This window comes from Lolium rigidum, chromosome 6 (genome assembly GCF_022539505.1).
Source record: "Lolium rigidum isolate FL_2022 chromosome 6, APGP_CSIRO_Lrig_0.1, whole genome shotgun sequence".
NCBI classification, from domain to species: domain Eukaryota; kingdom Viridiplantae; phylum Streptophyta; class Magnoliopsida; order Poales; family Poaceae; genus Lolium; species Lolium rigidum.
The window spans coordinates 314,784,776-314,802,233 of NC_061513.1; the positions used below are offsets into that span (position 1 = coordinate 314,784,776).

Below are 17,458 nucleotides of genomic sequence, written 5' to 3' on the forward strand. Positions count from 1 at the left end.
TAGCCTATAAATAATGTTCACACATGAAATTATATGGTTTGAAAGTATACCTCATATGGACAACCCAAAAACTGTCTTCCAGTGTCGTAACCGTCGTTGCAAACACGGCGAGCAGGGAACACCGAGTGGCCACACCTGTTCTTTGTGTTCTGCTCAATACCGTAGTACAATGGATCAAACTCATACTGCGGCAAAACATCAACAAACTGAACCATGCCTTCGTCATCATCCTATATTTCAACATATATCAGATTATGGGTTATGGAAGAATTCTTTTAAAAAACAGCAAATAATCAGGTACTAACCGGCTCAACTAGGGTATGTGCTGCCGCAGTCTTCATCTTCCCTCTGTTGTAATGCACAACAGATGTAAGCTTCGCCCATCCGTGGTCGCCGTCCATCGGATCCGCTCTATCCGATGAGTTCACGAGCGCGTGCAGCCGCCGATCACCCCGCGGCGAGACATAGGCAACACAGACAAACCCTAACGGCAAGTTAGGGAACACTTTGTTAAATAGAAACGGCCCATCGAGTTAGGCTTTATATTTAATTGGGCCGCCAACTCTATCGGCCCAAGACATGCTATACCCAACCACCTAAAGCTCAACGTCCACGCATGCAAAAAAAAATTGTTGGTTTATTATTTTAACATCATTTAGGAAAGATAATTCTTTGTGTTATCACAAATTTGTAATGGAATCGAAAATATTACGATTTATTGTGAAACATTATAGGAAAGAATAAAACTATAGTACAGAGAACCAACATGAAAGCAAACAATAATATAGAAACACTTGAAGAAAAAAACAGGATACATAAAAGAGAAGCCACCCAGTACAAAACAACTTTAGAAGAATTGAGTTAATTGACTCATAAAAAGAGAACATAGTTCAGTACAAATCACTCATAAAAACATAATAAACACAGTAATCCTTCCATGATTATTTATGTTCAGAAAAGAACATACAATTTCACATAAAAAGAGAGAGGTAGTTCAAATAGTCGCGACGATTACATAGATTAGCACAACATACACCAGAGTGAACATATCCACCACTTTACAAACAGTAGGTTCGAGTAGTGCAGTAGGTTCATCGTCTGAAACTTAAACCCCTACATCTTACTGGAAATATATAACAAAGTACGTGAAGTAATCACTCGATCACATCCTCGATCACATCAACAGACATAAAAAGCATGCCCTCCATCTTAAAGAACAAACACAGGACTAACAGGCCAGCCACCTAGTTATTCTTAACACAGAAGTCAATCCAACCCGACTTAAACCTGATTCTGCCATCAACGGATGTGTAGTAGACAGCATGGCTGTCATCATCATCCTCACCCCTCAGAAAGTAGATATCACCACTAGGACGAACGTCAAGAACAGATACAATAGTCTTCGGGATACGTTGTGATATAATAAACAAAAAAAACCACATCAAAAAGACAATCATTCAAAAATGAACAGAATAAAACATATATCAAGGAAATTACCAGTGCATTGGAAGCAACATCATATGTAGATAGGCGATGTACAAAAACACCGCCAAGGCCCAGACCACGGTCGTAAACACGGCTGTTGATATTGATGATCTCAGAATTTTTAAGTTCAACAGTTTTTGAGATAAAGATGGATTTAGCATCTCCTTCAAAAGTAAAAACTTCTGCAGGAAAAAACAATGAGAGAAAAATCCATGAGAAAAAGAGCAGTTTGTTAAACACAAAGAACAGATGAACAAAAAAGTGACAGCAAATTACCTTTGAATAATTCCTTGGGGTAATCTTCAATGTCTAGTGCAGTAACAAACACATTTTCTTCTTCCTCTATGATATCAAATCTTATCTTCTCATTCAGATGCATATCATAATCAGTGAGGAATTTCTTGTAGTCAGGACCGAAAATACGAGTCTTCTTGTCCATCTTGTCCAGCAGAAACCGTAAACACCCTCTGTCCCCAGACTCAACAGTCAAGGCATTACCAGTAGACTTGTTGATATACTTCCTAACATAGCAAGGGATGTTCTGCAACAAAGTTCACATTAGTAATCTTCCAAACCTATTTTCCGTGCATAACATATTTAGCTGCATGGCAAATTAAGATTGTGGATACTAAATAAAAATGCAAATCTGCTGGTTGTGTGAAGTGATCTCATTTCACATTGTCTACAGTACTGTCTACAAGCTAACACCACAATTTCCAGCAAAGAATGAAGCTAGCAAACCTAAAACAGCCAACCACCAAAATTTTCTTTATTCAAATATATGTGCTATAATACAAAACAATCAGTTCTTCTATCCACCAAAATGATACTGATGTATAACAACAACATGCACACACTTGTGATGTTTCTTCAATCTGAAAATTAAATGGGGAATGGATTCTAAATACACTAGTAACACAACAAGCATATCAAAATAACTTACAGAGTATTCTTCAAAGGTTGTACGCATAGTAATGCAGAAGAACTCTGGTTCCTTCAGCTTCATGTGGCAACCACCATCACGGTTTCCACAGATTGGACACTTCATCTAATATATGAATACAAAATTATTATAAATGATACAAATGGGCATATCTAAATTCATACAAGAAACCATATTCAACAAATGAACAACACCGTTGAGTACAACTGGAAAAAAATGAAATAGCATAATTTTTCTGCATACCAAAAAGAGGTGAACAACATCTGAATGCTTAGTTTACTACATTGTTCATATTGTTACTCAAATAAATCCTAAACCATTATGAAGTGCAAAAAATATAAATTAGACTCAAACGCTAAAGTAACAATCTAATTAAGAATTCATGCAGACCATAATTACTAGAAAGAAATGCAGACCACAAATTAAAATGGTTATAAGTGACGCTATAAAAAATATATTCAAACATTCATAATCCCATTAAGATTAAGAGGAAAAGTATGAGGAGAAGTTTTAGGATTTTTCTCATCTTAAACATACATGCTGCATACAGAGAACAGCTCCATTAGGACCCAGCATAAATAATATGGATAGAAAGGTAGGGGAAAGTAATACATAGACAAAGACAAAAAACAAGTACGAGAAAAGGACCACACCAGTAGGACCGCACAGCACGTGCACATACAAAAAAAGGACTTCCAGATCTGGGTGGTGGATAGAAAAGGAAAGAAAAAAAGGGCTTCCTCTGACAAGGAATTGATGAAAAGCCTCACAGTCACTAGATCGAGTAGTAAAACCGTCAGATCTGCTTGGATTTACCTTGTTCCCTTCTCTGCAACCGCCGGTTCAGACGGCCACCTCCACAAGCTCCGACGTTGACCAGGAGAGGAGAAGAAGAGTCGACAGGAGGGGATGGAGAAGAATGACCGGTGCGGGGTTGGGAGGCTTGAAGCATGGTTAAATATGAACGGCCCAACAAAACGAAAGACAAGGCCCGCCGGTAAAAAAGCCCAGTAAACACGCAGTCACAAAAAAACCCAACCCAAAAGCTTGTCCCCGGAGCCCAACCCACGAGGTAATGATGAAACATTTGCTGAATTAATGTTTATTTGTCATTTCTGTTTTACTTACTGAATAATGGCTAAACCTTGAAAATATTTCAAAAACTTCAGCTCGCCACGCTAACTGTTTACGTGCATAATTAATTAGTAGTGCTGATTGTAGTTACATGTAGACGTGAAAAGCTATTGATTTTATCACAGTGTACATATATGCATGCTCACTACTTAGGCCACCATTAAATGCAACTTAACATGGAAAAATCTTCGTGTACAAGCTATAAGAGTTGCCATTCAACATAAGATGATGCATGAATCCACTGCTGATGCCGCCAGTACATATAATGGTAACAGTTCTTGTACTAACTGGATTGGAAATTACATGCTAATTATAAAATGCTACTTTTGTTGAATTATGTAAGTAGGACAGCTTATAGGCACTCACTTGTTGTTAAGTTTGCATTTCTTGCTGCGTCGGTTGTGACCTGGCTCTTTGCAAGTCCCGCACTTAATTTTGTGCTCGTCGTACGATAGAGGTCTTCCATTTTTAGACTTGGGATGGTTGTCATCATCTGAATTATGTGTACCTTTGCTCGATACTTTAATAGGATCCTGGACCTTAACCATGTTTCCTTGTCGGTCCTCCACATGTTCAACTGCTAATGAGCTTAGACAAATAGGAACAGCACCCACCGTACCCTCCTTGTCGTACTCAACCGCCTTTGCTATCACGTCCTTTAAACCGTCATCTATGACTCGAGCCCAAAGTGTTGGGTGTTTGCATGCTGCATGCATAGCTTGCGAGGATAACACACTGACCTTGCTATATTCAATTCTATCCGCTGTACCTGACCAACCTACTCCAAACATATCACTCGTTCGCCTAGCAGGCAGTCCATTTCTTGCGTCTTTTGATAACCGACGAAGAACACAACACTTTGGAATTTCAGATATTTGCAGAACACATAGAACATGGAATATATGTTTGCAAGGGAGTCCTTTTCGAATCATTCTCCTGCAGCTGCACATTATAGTTTCTTTAGGATTTCCCGGTGTATACTCCACGGTGAACTGCCTCTTTGGTTTATTATGCCATGCCACGACAAAAGTTTCAGACCCACATCCCAGCTTTTTTTCCAAAGTCACTATGCCGCCAACTGACCTCAAATCTAGCTGCAATATATAGAAGTTTGCCGGGGTAAACACGTGGGTAGCAAATACCTCCAGATCCCTGCAGCTTGTTACGGGCACAGGTAATGTCTGTGAGGCCGTGCAGTCATCATGCGCCTCGTTCTCACGGATGCGGGTAATGCAATTCTCATAGTGCAGTATCATATCCACCAAAGTCATTTCTCCATCAAGGTGCAGGTGAAGGCAGGAATTCAGACTTTCACTCCGCTGGTTGCTCTTCATACCAAGCCAAAAACCCTCTGTCAGAAAAGCTGCAGCCCACAGGTGCCTCTTCCTGTACATCCTCCTCAACCAAATTTCCGTGTTCTCCATCTTCCATCTTTTTAAAAAAGCCTGCCATCTCTGCTCAAATTCGGCTATGGACGTGCTATAGTACAACATAGACCGGAACTCGCCCAACGACTTGTGACTGAGATGGATCTTCATATTTTTTCAACATGCCAAGAACATATGCGGTGCCGGACATCGGGAAATACGGTGCGGATTGCCCTAATCATCGCTGAGTCGGCGTCCGTAATTACACTCAAAGGCTTCTTCTGACACATTGCCTTCAGAAATGTTTGCAGCAACCACACATAAGTTTCTTCTTTCTCATCTGAAACTATGGCACAACCAAAAACCGTAGTCCTACGGTGATTGTTCAGACCAACAAAAGGTATGAATGGCATACGATACCGATTCATCTTGTACGTGCTGTCAAACACAAGCACATCTCCATAGTCCTCATAGTCCTGTACAGACTGCGAGTCACACCAGAACATTCTCTTCAGTCGTCCTTCTTCATCTAAGTCATAGTCGAAATAAAAACTTGGGTCCTTCTCCTTTCTGCTGAGCATAATGCCTATGGTCGTGGCAGCATCACCCGTCGCAAGTACTTTCCTCTTTTCCTTGCTGCAAAGGTTGTACAGATCCCGCCGGACATACCCAACGCCGCCATACCATTCACTTCTGCTAATCATGGAATCCATCATGGTGTGCTTCCTAATACCTGCAGCTCCCATAGCTAAGATCTCAGCCTTCTGATGATCTCTGATTTTTCTATGCGACCAAAGAAAAGGTGTTTCATCCGCTCTTGCTAACGTATGACTGTGCTTGTCATCAAAACTATCAACATACCACACACCAAGTTTTTCATTCAGCTTCACAGTCATATGCGCCTCACAGTTGCATCGAGACAGTGGTCTGAGCCTCCGGCTATGTCCCTCTTCGGTCATCAACTTTGGATCACGCTCACCTTCCCTTGAACACAAATAATGCCTGTAACGCCTATGTTTTGTAATTTTTTTGCTATATCTGACCTTATCCAATCTGATGCTGAATCCATTATCGTTGGCATAGCTGTTGTAGAATTCGAATGCAGCTTCTTCACTAGGAAAAGTCATCTCTTTTATCATCATGTACAACTCTATCGTATCCTCTGCCTGACAAGCTTGACTGAGGTTCGCATCATCACCATCATCAACATGGGACTGTCACATAAAAACATAGCAATCAAACTCTAATTTTTTTATGTGGCTATTAAAAAAATTGGTTTCCACAAATAATTAACCAATACGTACCTCCTCGCTCTTCGACGGCTTTGCCTCCACATAATGTTTGCCAACTATTGACTCGTCATAAAAATAATTCTCCACGTCGGATTCACCATAATAGTCATACACATTTTCAAGTCCAAATATTTCCTGCAAAAATTAAAGACAATAAGTAAATGTACGTCATTACTGTTTCCCACTTTTTAATGGTAATCTCATTTCATTGCATATCAAATAACAATTACACTCCATGTACCTCTTCGCTGTTTTCCTCCAACGCAACATCATCACTAATATCTCTGTCATAATCATTTTCAATGTCGTCCATCTACATATTCAATGATAACATGACAATGTTAAAACATTTATCCATCTGCATTTGCTTTCCATGAAATAAATTGAATATATCGAATACGCTTACATTAATAATTGCTTCCATCCCATGCTCTGAGCTCATGGAATTATCTGACCTTGAACCAACGAAAATATTCTCCCTCCCTGACAAAGATTCATTACCAAGCCCCATTCTAGAATTATCTGACTCATCTCCATGAACTCCAATTCCAGGAACCTTCTCTACCTCACAAACAACAGACATCGTCTCATCCATTTCCTAGCTACAACAAAAATCACAAATTGAGTACATCCGCATCAAATTCTTTCACAAGTTAAAATGACCCAACAAGAGGTGAGTTATCATGTACGTACCTACCAATCGATCGATGCGCCGTCCGGAGTAAACCTACACCCACCACAGGGGTCAATCGATGCGTCCGAGGAGGAAGAAGCCGCTAGGCCAGCCACGCTCAAGGGCAAGAGGAGCCGGCCCTAACCCTAGCCGCGCTCGCCAACACTTATCTGATTGGAGCGATCAACGGCGACGGCGGAGACGGCCGGCGCGCGCGCCAGCGGCAGATCCCACCCGGGAGGAAGAGGAACCCTACCCCCACCAGCTCGGTTGATGCGTCGGGCTCGCTCTAGGGTTCCAACGAGGAGTAAAATGCTCACGGCGATCGTGGCAACAGAAGGGGACGTGCACGACGGCGGAGACGGCCGGCGCGCCGGCGGCAGATCGAGATCCCTCCCGAGAGGAAGATCAACCCTACCCCCACCCGCTCGTGCTCGCGCTAGGGTTTCCGACGACGGAGGAGTACAACTTCTTCTCACGACGATCGCGGCAACAGAAGACACATGCACGACGATCGGCGAGTTTTAAGCGGATTAGATCTTAATTAACTGCTCACGTGATCACCTTTTTTTAAAAAAAACGTGACGTACATATACCGTATCCATACATATGGGTATACACGGGCTGGATATGGGTTCGGGCTAGCCCAACGCTTAAAAAAAACTCAAAATGACCCCTCAACTTCACTTAGGGGGGAGCACCGGAGCAGCCCTCCTGCACCTAAACTAGACCTGAACTAGACATCTTCTTTTTCCAATCTCCTTTTCAATAATAAAGATCTGCACATAAACCGGAAAAGAAAGGAAAACTGAGCATACCAACCAGAGAAACACGGGGAAAGTGCTCCAGCCAAGATGGGTAAACATTGTACTACTACTAGATTTCATTTTGTTTGTCAAACCTAGTTATTTTTCTTCACCCCGCTAAGCATTGTGCATGGTCTAACAACATCTCTAACAGAGCCTGTAAACGGGCCAAAACCGAAAAATAACCGCTAGTTTACGGGTTCGGGCTGAAATTTGGCGCCGATCGGTGACCGTAAAAGGGCCACCTAGAGACACTATACAATTAGCTCTTTATAAGGGATGTGTTTGCCATTCAACTGCAATGTATCTACGGATGGCAATTTTATCTATAGATCCGGGTATCCACGGATATCCAGCCCAGCAGGCACGGGTATGAACGGCCGATTATGTCCACGGATTTCATGGGGCTGATATCCGGTAGGTCATGGAACGGGCACGGGTAGAGGTTTTGCCCTGTGTATATCCAATGAATATCCGGATGACATAGATAGGAGTAAGTCTGATGCGTGCTCTGTCCACGCAGAGACCCGTTATTTTCGTTTGGTAGGCCTGATACGATCGACTCCGTGGGATGGCGCGGGGGAAGTGGGTCGTGATCAGCCTTGCGTAGGAATCGGTCACGTTCGCTACGACAATGTGTGCCTTGAATAGAAGGAAGAAGCAGACAAGACACGGAAGTTTTTATGCGTCGCAAAATACTCAGTCTATGTGCGTGTTCCTGGCTGTGTTCTTCAAGGTTTCAGGGTTTCAGAGGCTCGCGTGTCTTGATACAGGTGCTGCTCTAACAGCAGGTAGAGCAAAAGCAACTCGGTATTCGGCTCATGCTTTGAAGTCTCTCCTGCTGTCCACAATTTCTTGCTCCATCTGTGGCAACAAGAGGAAAGATAGTAGCTAGTCAACGTATCCTACAACGCACACACACTCATCAAAATGAAGAAACTTTGTTTTGTCTTGTCCACATCAACTACCAAGTTCTGCGAGTGCTCCCGATTCCTCATGTTCCCATATTTCTTGGGTTCTTCTCTCATTTTCTCCATGATATGCATAGACTATCTCGACTACTTGATGTAGGCTACTGCTTTGAAGATGTTGCTCTAAAGCGTGAAAAAGGAGCTTGCTACCAACTTGGAGGGCTGAGTGGTATTTAAGGTGGAAATCATTATTCGCGTAAACTATGGTGGATGGAGAATTTATTTACTACCAGATGAATGCCTGAGTACAATAGATGTTGTTGTATTGTGATCCAAATTCATATACTAAAGGGAGGCTAACTTCTGACGAGCGGAGCGAGGCCCGTCGCCGGAGGCTTGGGCCGATATATACATCTTGTAAGCCATCGGTTAGGGTTTTATCAGATTATAAGATAATCCACGGCGTTTGTAAACACCTCCCGATATAGTGAAGTTTTGCTGGCTGGCGCTCGTGGTTTTAACCCCTTCTGTGTTGGAAGGGGTTTTCCACGTTAAATCTTGTGTCCCCTGCGTGCGTTCTTGTTTCGTTCTTCGTTATTTGCTTATCGCTTTTATAACAGATGTGTTGGTACTCGATATTTGGTAAATATTGTCTTACTTTGCCTACATCTAGTTTCGATCTCTAAATTCTGCCTGATAAGTTTGACCGGTTACTTAAGATATAGTACACATGTTGTCTCTCAAACTGTTGCAATGCGTTTTCTGAGACTCGACAATTGTTTTACACAAGAAAAAAAAAACACCATCACAAAATGGAACAGGGATCCGGTGACATTCAAACAGCATGGCACGCTGTACCATGACCTCCCATCCACCCTACACTCTTCATCTAACGGCTGCAATCAAGCGATCAGAAAATTTTGCCAAATTTTTTTTTTGCTGCGCCCAAAATACAAAGTATTTTTTATTGAAACTTTCCATACTTACAACATGATTCGTTGGCAACATGTAATTTTTTTTTGAATTTTTTGATCATTTTTAAATTTTTTTTTTGAAAATCATCCAAAAATTCAAAACAAAAAATGTAAGTATTGCCAACGAATCATTTTATTAGTACGGAAAGTTTCAACCAAAAAATACTTTGTATTTTAGGCGCAGCAAAAAAGACAATTTGCCAAAATTTTCTGATCACTTGATTGCAGCCGCTAGATGAAAAATGTAGGGTGGATGGGAGGTCATGGCACAGCGTGCCATGCTGTTTGAATGCCAATGGATCCCTGTCCCATTTTGTGATGGTGTTTTTTTTTCTTGTGTAAAACAATTGCCGAGTCCCACAAAATGAGCCGTTTGTTGAGTGCAACCTTCTTCTCATATTCAGACGAATTCAAACCCACAAAGACAGCTCAGATCGCTCGATCATCCTTCATAATTAAGCGCATAATAGTCTTTTAAAGAAGTATTGTATACGTAGCACAATATAAAACACGTATAAACCAACTTATTTGTATAAATATATAGCGTATGTACAGGTAGAAGTAGTATGTTTGTACATCATTGTCGGCTCATTGGCGGCGCTTTGCCAGGCGGTGGCGGTCGTGGTCGGCAGAAGGCACAGCAAAGCGATGCTTGCCGGCCACGAGGCACTGCGTGCTGACACGAGCTTTAGCCAGGCCTCGTAGGTGCATCCCGACAGGGGCGACGGCGGCGTGCAGGCATCCTCTTGGCCGAACAGACCAGCAAAATATTTGGGCATTTTTTCTTAGGCCGGATTATCATGTGCTAACGGTTCGAACTGTCTTGCGCTAATCGGTATGTGCTTACGCAGGCTCGATTAATTGGCTTATTATCCAAGAGCCCAAACTAAGTAAGTTTGGGGGTTGTATCCAAGCAAACATAGTATGATCTGAGCTAAAGATTGAGACCCTGATAGGGCCACCGGCCCTGCATATTGTTCCACGATGGATCTGATTAACTTGTTCAGATAAGGGCATGAGATTGCAATCGACTTTTATTTCAAGTTTAGGATGTGATTTTCTGCTGGCATCGTTGGGAAGGAAAGCAAAACTACTTCCAACACGCGAAAACCAGCAAGAGGTTTGATTCAGTTCTCCATAGAAATGTTTGGAGGAACATATGCATGTGACACGACTACTCATAACGAGGTTCAGTTCATTCGATAAGCATCGTCAGTTCAGTTTGCTGCCTACTCATTCCCGTGCATGGGAGATCAATGTGAGCAAGCGCTTAAAATGATGCAATCAATCAATGGCATAATACAAGATTCTTATGATTGAGTAACCAAATGCATGACGAATCCCATTTGGATCATCAGTTCTTGAGCTCCGGGGGCACCAATCCACCGGCGTGCATCTGCTTGTACATCCACTGCCAGTTCTCCGGCCTCACCTCACCGCCGAGTGCCCTGATCACAGACCCACCGCTGCACGCTCCGACCTTGCAGCACTCCTCTAGGGGGAGCCCTTTCACCAGCCCATAGAGGAACCCGCTCGCGAACAGGTCGCCCGCACCTGTGGCGTCCACCGCGTTGCTCTCCCCAATGGCTGGCACCTGAACTACCTGCATGCAAACATCAGTTTGCTCAGCTCTGCAGGTTGAAACAGCATTCTGGCACAATTACAGCTAGCATATTTGTTTTTGTTTTTGCTGTTAGGGAAATATGTCCAGCTTAGCTTCGGCATTCTATGGTCCAGCTATGAATCATCGAAAGATAGAAAGAACATTGTTGATATTTTGACCCGTGTGATTGTGGTTGCCGCATCGATGGCATGCGTCTCACCTGCTTGCCATGCTTAGCAAGGCATCCCTTTGATGCGAGGGTCACCACAGCCCATTTGCAGTACTTGGACAAGAATGCAAGTGCCTCCTCTGGATCAAACGTTAGCCCTTCCCTGCAGATACATGCGCGGCAGTTAAATTTCCACATCAGATATGAAGAAGGCCTAGCAATAAGGGAATGAAAGGAAGACCATGCACAGTTCTCTAAGAAAGAAAGCTAGGAAGAACAATAATTTGCTTTCCAGTTGGAATTTAACCCTTTCTTTGTTTTCTCCTACTTAAATTGAATGATATATAATTATAGAGAGAATCACCCTATGATCTCCCTAGCTTCATCCTCATTGGCGAAGCAAAGGTCAATGTTGCCGGTCTCCAAAAGGGCAATTAGTTGCGACCTATAGTCGCGAACCATCTGCATCAATGAGACAAACCAAAGAAACTAAATCTGGCTGTCTTTGCAAATTAAAATCAACTGAGCAATTAGCTTCTTAAAGCTGCAGTCAGACCTCAAAGCTAGCCAAATCTAATGATACCGAGAGACCTTCTTGTTTTGCAACCCTGATAGCCTCAACAATCTGGCCGAGATTTTGTTGTGCGTATCTCACAACCAGCCACTGCATTACATCAATATCCAATCATGAAAAAGGCATCCAGATCAGACAAATGTGTTGCAGAATTTTCTTTCTAGGACAGCAATATATGCTGGAATATACATGCACATAATGTAGAGTAAAAGGAAAAGGAAGCAACCTTGGAGCCTTGGAAGTCCTCCCTGGTGAACTCGTTTGCCTGTCAGATGGACAGCTTGTGGATCAAGACTAAGATTGCTTAGAAACAATAACTATACAACATTTAAGACTACATCAAACAACGGGTTACCTGTAGCTTGACTGCGCTAGATAGGCATGGGCGCATAGTGCGATTGCCACTTGCATCAACCAAGCATGCACACTATATAATAGGTACTATTTTCAGCCTTTTCCACTAAGCAGGAAAATAAGTGAAGAAACGTAACTTTGACATCGAATTCGGAACTACCTGCGCAGTGTGCCCCTTTTTTGCCCTTAATCTTGTGAGATCTACACCACTAAAGCTCATATTGTTGACAAACAAAACACCTTGGTCATCGTCTCCACGAGCTCCAATTATTCCAGTTGATATCCCAAAACCCGCTGAGAGCCCTCGAATTGTATTAGCGACACTACCACCGGCCATAGTTCTTACTGGAGAGAGGCCGTCACTGGATGGAAGGATGAGGGCATTCACTTCATTGAGAATATGATTCAACTCCTCAAAAGAGACCTGTGAACCATAATACAGTCCTCAAATAAATTCACAACATAAAAAAAAAATATAAGGTTTGCTATCCCCATTCAGTTTTGTCAGATCAGTCCTATTATATTTATAACTCTTGTCACACAGCTCCTACCCCTTAGAAAATAATGCATGGTGTACAGCTCTAGATGGAAAAAAAGGACAGACACATTGGTGTTCAACCTGATATTAATATTAGCATAATAGGCTAATATCTAAGGCCAAAGATGAAGTGAAAAAAATGTACATCTTCGTTTTACACTGATTTCTATAAACTATTTAGACAAATATGAGTGCTATTGAACTTGAACTTGTACTAAAACAACAAGGATTGGCAAATCTTCAGCAAGGTAAACTGTAGAATCTCCTATATCTGAGTCCCACGGTAAGAGAGTAGATAATTTCATCGATATAGTGAACTGCACTCAAACAAATTACTTGTCTCAAATGTAATTCCAGGGCATCATCAGGTGTTAGAGAGAACATAATTTAGAGCAACCCCCCCTAATGAACAAGTATTATACTCCAGACAGGACAACAGGACTCAGCAGCTTGTTGTTTTAAATGTTCTGAGTGTCTACGTCAAATGATGATGTGCTAAGGTCATCAAAAGTAGTTCTTCCTTCATATCTTTCAAAATATCCCTAATACACTGGAACCAAAGTTGGCCATGAGAATGATACTATAATTATTTTTACAAGATATGGATCCTGGCAGCCTGCAACTATATGCCGTGTGAACGAAAAGTCAAGAGCACCAGGTGATAGTAGTGGCAAGGGGTGGTTCTGTGGTTGTTTCTTCTGGTTCACAACATGTACCAACTCCGAATACCAAAATAATTAACATAGTCCATGGACCAATCAGTTTGTGCGACATAAAGCCTTGTTTGACAATCCCAGAAGTGTGCAGGCCAAACCATCTAGCAGGCCTTTCTACAATGAAAGCAACACGTATCTGAATCTAACCAAACTAGTGCTTTTGCTATTTTTATTTGAACACAATGCAAAGATGAGCAGAGCAGTACGACAGGGTACAAAAAGGAAACTGCTCCTGTTATGACATTATTATGAGGTGTAACACCCTTGACAAAAACAGAAACTGGCGAGTCAAACACTTCCAAGAAGGCAAGAATAATGAGAATCTTTTAAGAACCACATAACAGACAGGGGAAACCACGCCAATTTGTAGGCAGGGGAGCAGTTCAGTTACATCTTACATAGTATAACTTTTTATATATAGAAAATTGGGAATTCCGCAACAAAGAATTGAGGATATAACGATGTTATTTTAAGGACAGTGGATCTAAATATCACATGGCCAGCGGCTGGGAAAACAAACGGCGCAATCAGTGAGTGAGCTGAGTTTTTTCAAGCTGAACCCGCGAGACTTGCAGAGGAACACATGGGATCCACCAGCAACCCAATAATGGCAGACAAAACGGGGAGAACAATTGCAGGAACATGGTGTCCTGATATAATACCCAAGCGAGGTGAATTACGACGACCATTGAAAGAGGGAAGGGTCAGGACTCAGGACGGACCTGCTGCGAGCCGCCGCGGTCGCCCGGGACGCGATCGAGGAGGGACCAGTCGACGTGGGCGACGTGGTCGATCAGCGCCGACACCTGCAGCCCCAGCACTGCCGGCGGGTCCGCCGCCCTGCCGGCCGGCCGGCCTGGCTGCTGATGATCTGCCTCGGCAACCATGGTTCCCCTGTGTTTCTGTTGGGCGCGCCCGCTCCTCCCTCCGCGTCCACCCACCTCTCGTGGAGCGGTGGTGGTTGTGGAGGAAAGGTTCGCCGCCGGTGGCTGCGTGGCGCTGCGCAGTGGGGCGGCGGTCGGAGTTTGTTGGAATTGAAGAGGGGTTCTCTTTTTATAGAGCGGCGAACAGAGGACGGGGTCTATCTTCTTGGGCACTCTGCTGCGTCACGAGTGCTCGGAGAAATTGGATATTTGACACATGGGTAAGGAGTAAACAGTAAAAACGCAAACATTTTACTGAAATATATCAGAAAAATATGAAATATTTTATCCGTGTATGCTATTATATTTACTGAAAAACTTTGTGTGTTTGGCTACCCGAGAAAAATGGGAGTTTTACGGCGTACCGTCTTGACCATCATCCTACACTAGAGGCGTTGAGTTGTGGCCAAAGCAGTTCTGCACCGAAGGGCGGTAGGAAAATCTGGAATTTGATTTGGCAGGCCAAGGTTCTCCAAAAGATGCAGATTTTTGCTTGAAAAGCAGCGACATCTACACTTGCAGTGCGTGCAAATCTCCATAGACGAATTTCGACGATTGATCTGACTTGCTCCGTTTGTGGTGCTGGAATAGAAGATGGTTTTCATGCCCTTGTGACATGCACTGTGGTGCGAGCGTTGCGTGAAGGAATGAGATAGATATGGGACCTGCCCCATGAAAGCGTGTTTCGCAACACGGGAAAAGAATGGGTCATTCACCTTATAAGCAACGTATTGACGACCTCATGGGCGAAAATAATTTTTGTTCTGTGGCGTACATGGCATCATAGAAACAACTTGGTTCATGGTGATGCGAATGCATCTATATCTGCGTCGATTCCATATTTGAACAGCTATTGGGAGTCTTTCCCTAATGTAAATACGGATACCCTAACAGCCAAGGGCAAGCAACATGTTCTACCTAAACGAGCTAACAGTTCTGAGGGCCCATCAGATCTCTGCGATGGGTAGCATCGATAGAAGAGACAGTCCAAGCTAATGTTGATGTTGGATGGGACTCTGCAAGCACGAAGGCGGGAATTGGAATAGTCTTGAGAGATCACCTCGGTCGAACTATTCTCTGTGAATAGAAATTCATTCCCCGTTGTCCAAGTGCAGAGGATGCAGAGGTCTTAGCCATTCTTGAGGGTCTCAAGCATCTGATTAATCTACGAATACGATGCAGTGCAGGTGTCTTAGAATCTGATTACTTACGCGTTGTCCAGACCATGACGAGTAAGGACATCGACAGATCATCTAGCTGGAGTTTATACGTAGAAGGGGAGGAGCTGTTGAGGGTTTATCAATATATTTGTGTTACCAATGTGGATCGCGTGAGCAATAGCGTGGCTCATGCGTTAGCACAATTAGGCAAAAGGGCACTAGCTATATGCTTTGTGGCTCAGCGCCGGCATCTGTGTCGGTGTTGGTTGCAATTGATTGTAAACACATTGGGTCTACGAGGCCCTTAGCTTCTTAGGCTTATGATCTCTTCCTGATGTAACCATTTTGTGACTATGGAGCGGCAAGTTTTCTATATATGCACTCTTTTCCTGGCCAGGGTACCGAAAGGGACTGGAAGGGTTTTAATGAGGCGGTTTGCTTGCGTAATATATTATGGTTCACCTTCAAAAAAGTAATTATATGCTGTAAAAAGATCGTGAAGAAATGAACATTTGTGCGGGCTCGACACAAAGAAATAAGCCCAGTGCAATAAAAAGTAATTTCACAACACTATATATTTCTTAATCGCAGAGCGGCAAAAGTGTTTCTTTTAAGAAAGAGGGACTTATATAACGACACGGACAATTAATTTTAATTAAAATTTTCTTTTTTCTAATTGAAATACTTTACACGAGAGCGCGTCTTCAAGGCGCAACTTTGAATTATTGTAATCCCTTATGCTTTTTTACACCCTACTCACCCAAAATGTTGTTGTACTAGCATATTCCATTCACCTTTTTCATTTGCTGCGGTTTATATTGCACTCAAGAGTGTGTATCCATCATAATGCCAAGATGGTGATACGATTACAATACCACAAACAGTGATGACCATCGAAAGATAAAGAGAAGAGAGTACTGGATGAAACTTACCATTCCGAACGTATGAACCCTAAAGAGCACTATAAATAATAATGCCTAGCATACACCCCTCCCCCACTCGCAACCCACTTGATACTAAACAGCTAGAAAAAACTGCATTTTAAGTAAAGCACTTCATTAGTGCAGAAAGAGAGAAGAGACAAAGAGAGTCGTTGCCATGTGACTTCTCAAATAGAAGAAAAACAATATGTTTGAGGTAATGATCGGAAGTTATCGGAAAACTGGAGTAAAGGAAACCATTATTAAGTTTCAAGGGGACAAATACGAAAATGTGCTATTCCCTCCGATCCATTTTACTTGTCGTGTGTACTGAATCATCGACAAATAATATGGATTAGAGGGAGTATGATTTTCCTGATTTTCAATTGCGATAAGTGCGATAAGGTTTTTATGTTGGGTAATCATCAAAGGCTCATCCTCGATGATAAGAGACTGCACGTTGATGGATCTAAAGCTATGAAACATTGTTGTCTTGGACCAAGAGATGCACTCACATGCAAGTTGATAAATTTTTCAACACTATCCAGTAAAGGCCAATACTATACGAAAATAAGCACTTTATTGTGCTATATATGGAGTCATTGAGGCTGTACACCGTCGGCTCGAAAATAATGGTCGCAAATTTATCTAGGCTCATATATATCTAGACATATTTTTATACGTAGATACATGTAAATAGAGACAAACCTGTCTCGTAAAAACATTTCATGTATTGTACACCATGTGCCCTAAAGAAGAAATGAGGTGAGATTGGAAAGGTGACATGGAGACGTAAGAATCTCTTATCATGGCTTCTCTGTCGTAAGCCATACATGGTAGCACAAACATAGGAGCAATATCAGTCGACACTATCTCAATCATACAGATGCCACTTGGTATCTTAATCATCCATGCC

General features: G+C 42.5%; 1 protein-coding gene across 1 annotated transcript; it reads right to left on the bottom strand.

The window, feature by feature from the left end:
• Positions 1-10,763: 10,763 nt before the first annotated feature.
• Positions 10,764-14,442, bottom strand: LOC124665375 (uncharacterized sugar kinase slr0537-like). The gene is made up of 8 exons (XM_047202786.1): positions 14,262-14,442; positions 12,446-12,709; positions 12,287-12,358; positions 12,158-12,196; positions 11,914-12,021; positions 11,722-11,819; positions 11,409-11,520; positions 10,764-11,188 (listed from the first exon to the last, which is right to left on the bottom strand). The coding sequence occupies exons 1-8, from the start codon at positions 14,424-14,426 to the stop codon at positions 10,940-10,942; spliced, it is 1,107 nt and encodes a 368-aa protein (XP_047058742.1). The 5' UTR covers positions 14,427-14,442; the 3' UTR covers positions 10,764-10,939.
• Positions 14,443-17,458: the final 3,016 nt, after the last annotated feature.

Bases quoted from the DNA above. Each gene is read 5' to 3' on its own strand.
- LOC124665375 (XM_047202786.1), bottom strand. From the start codon at position 14,426: ATGGTTGCCGAGGCAGATCATCAGCAGCCAGGCCGGCCGGCCGGCAGG. The intron at 12,197-12,286 runs GTAACCCGTTGT...TCCATCTGACAG, and splicing joins CTAGCGCAGTCAAGCTACAG to GCAAACGAGTTCACCAGGGA. The intron at 11,820-11,913 runs GTCTGACTGCAG...TCATTGATGCAG, and splicing joins TAGATTTGGCTAGCTTTGAG to ATGGTTCGCGACTATAGGTC.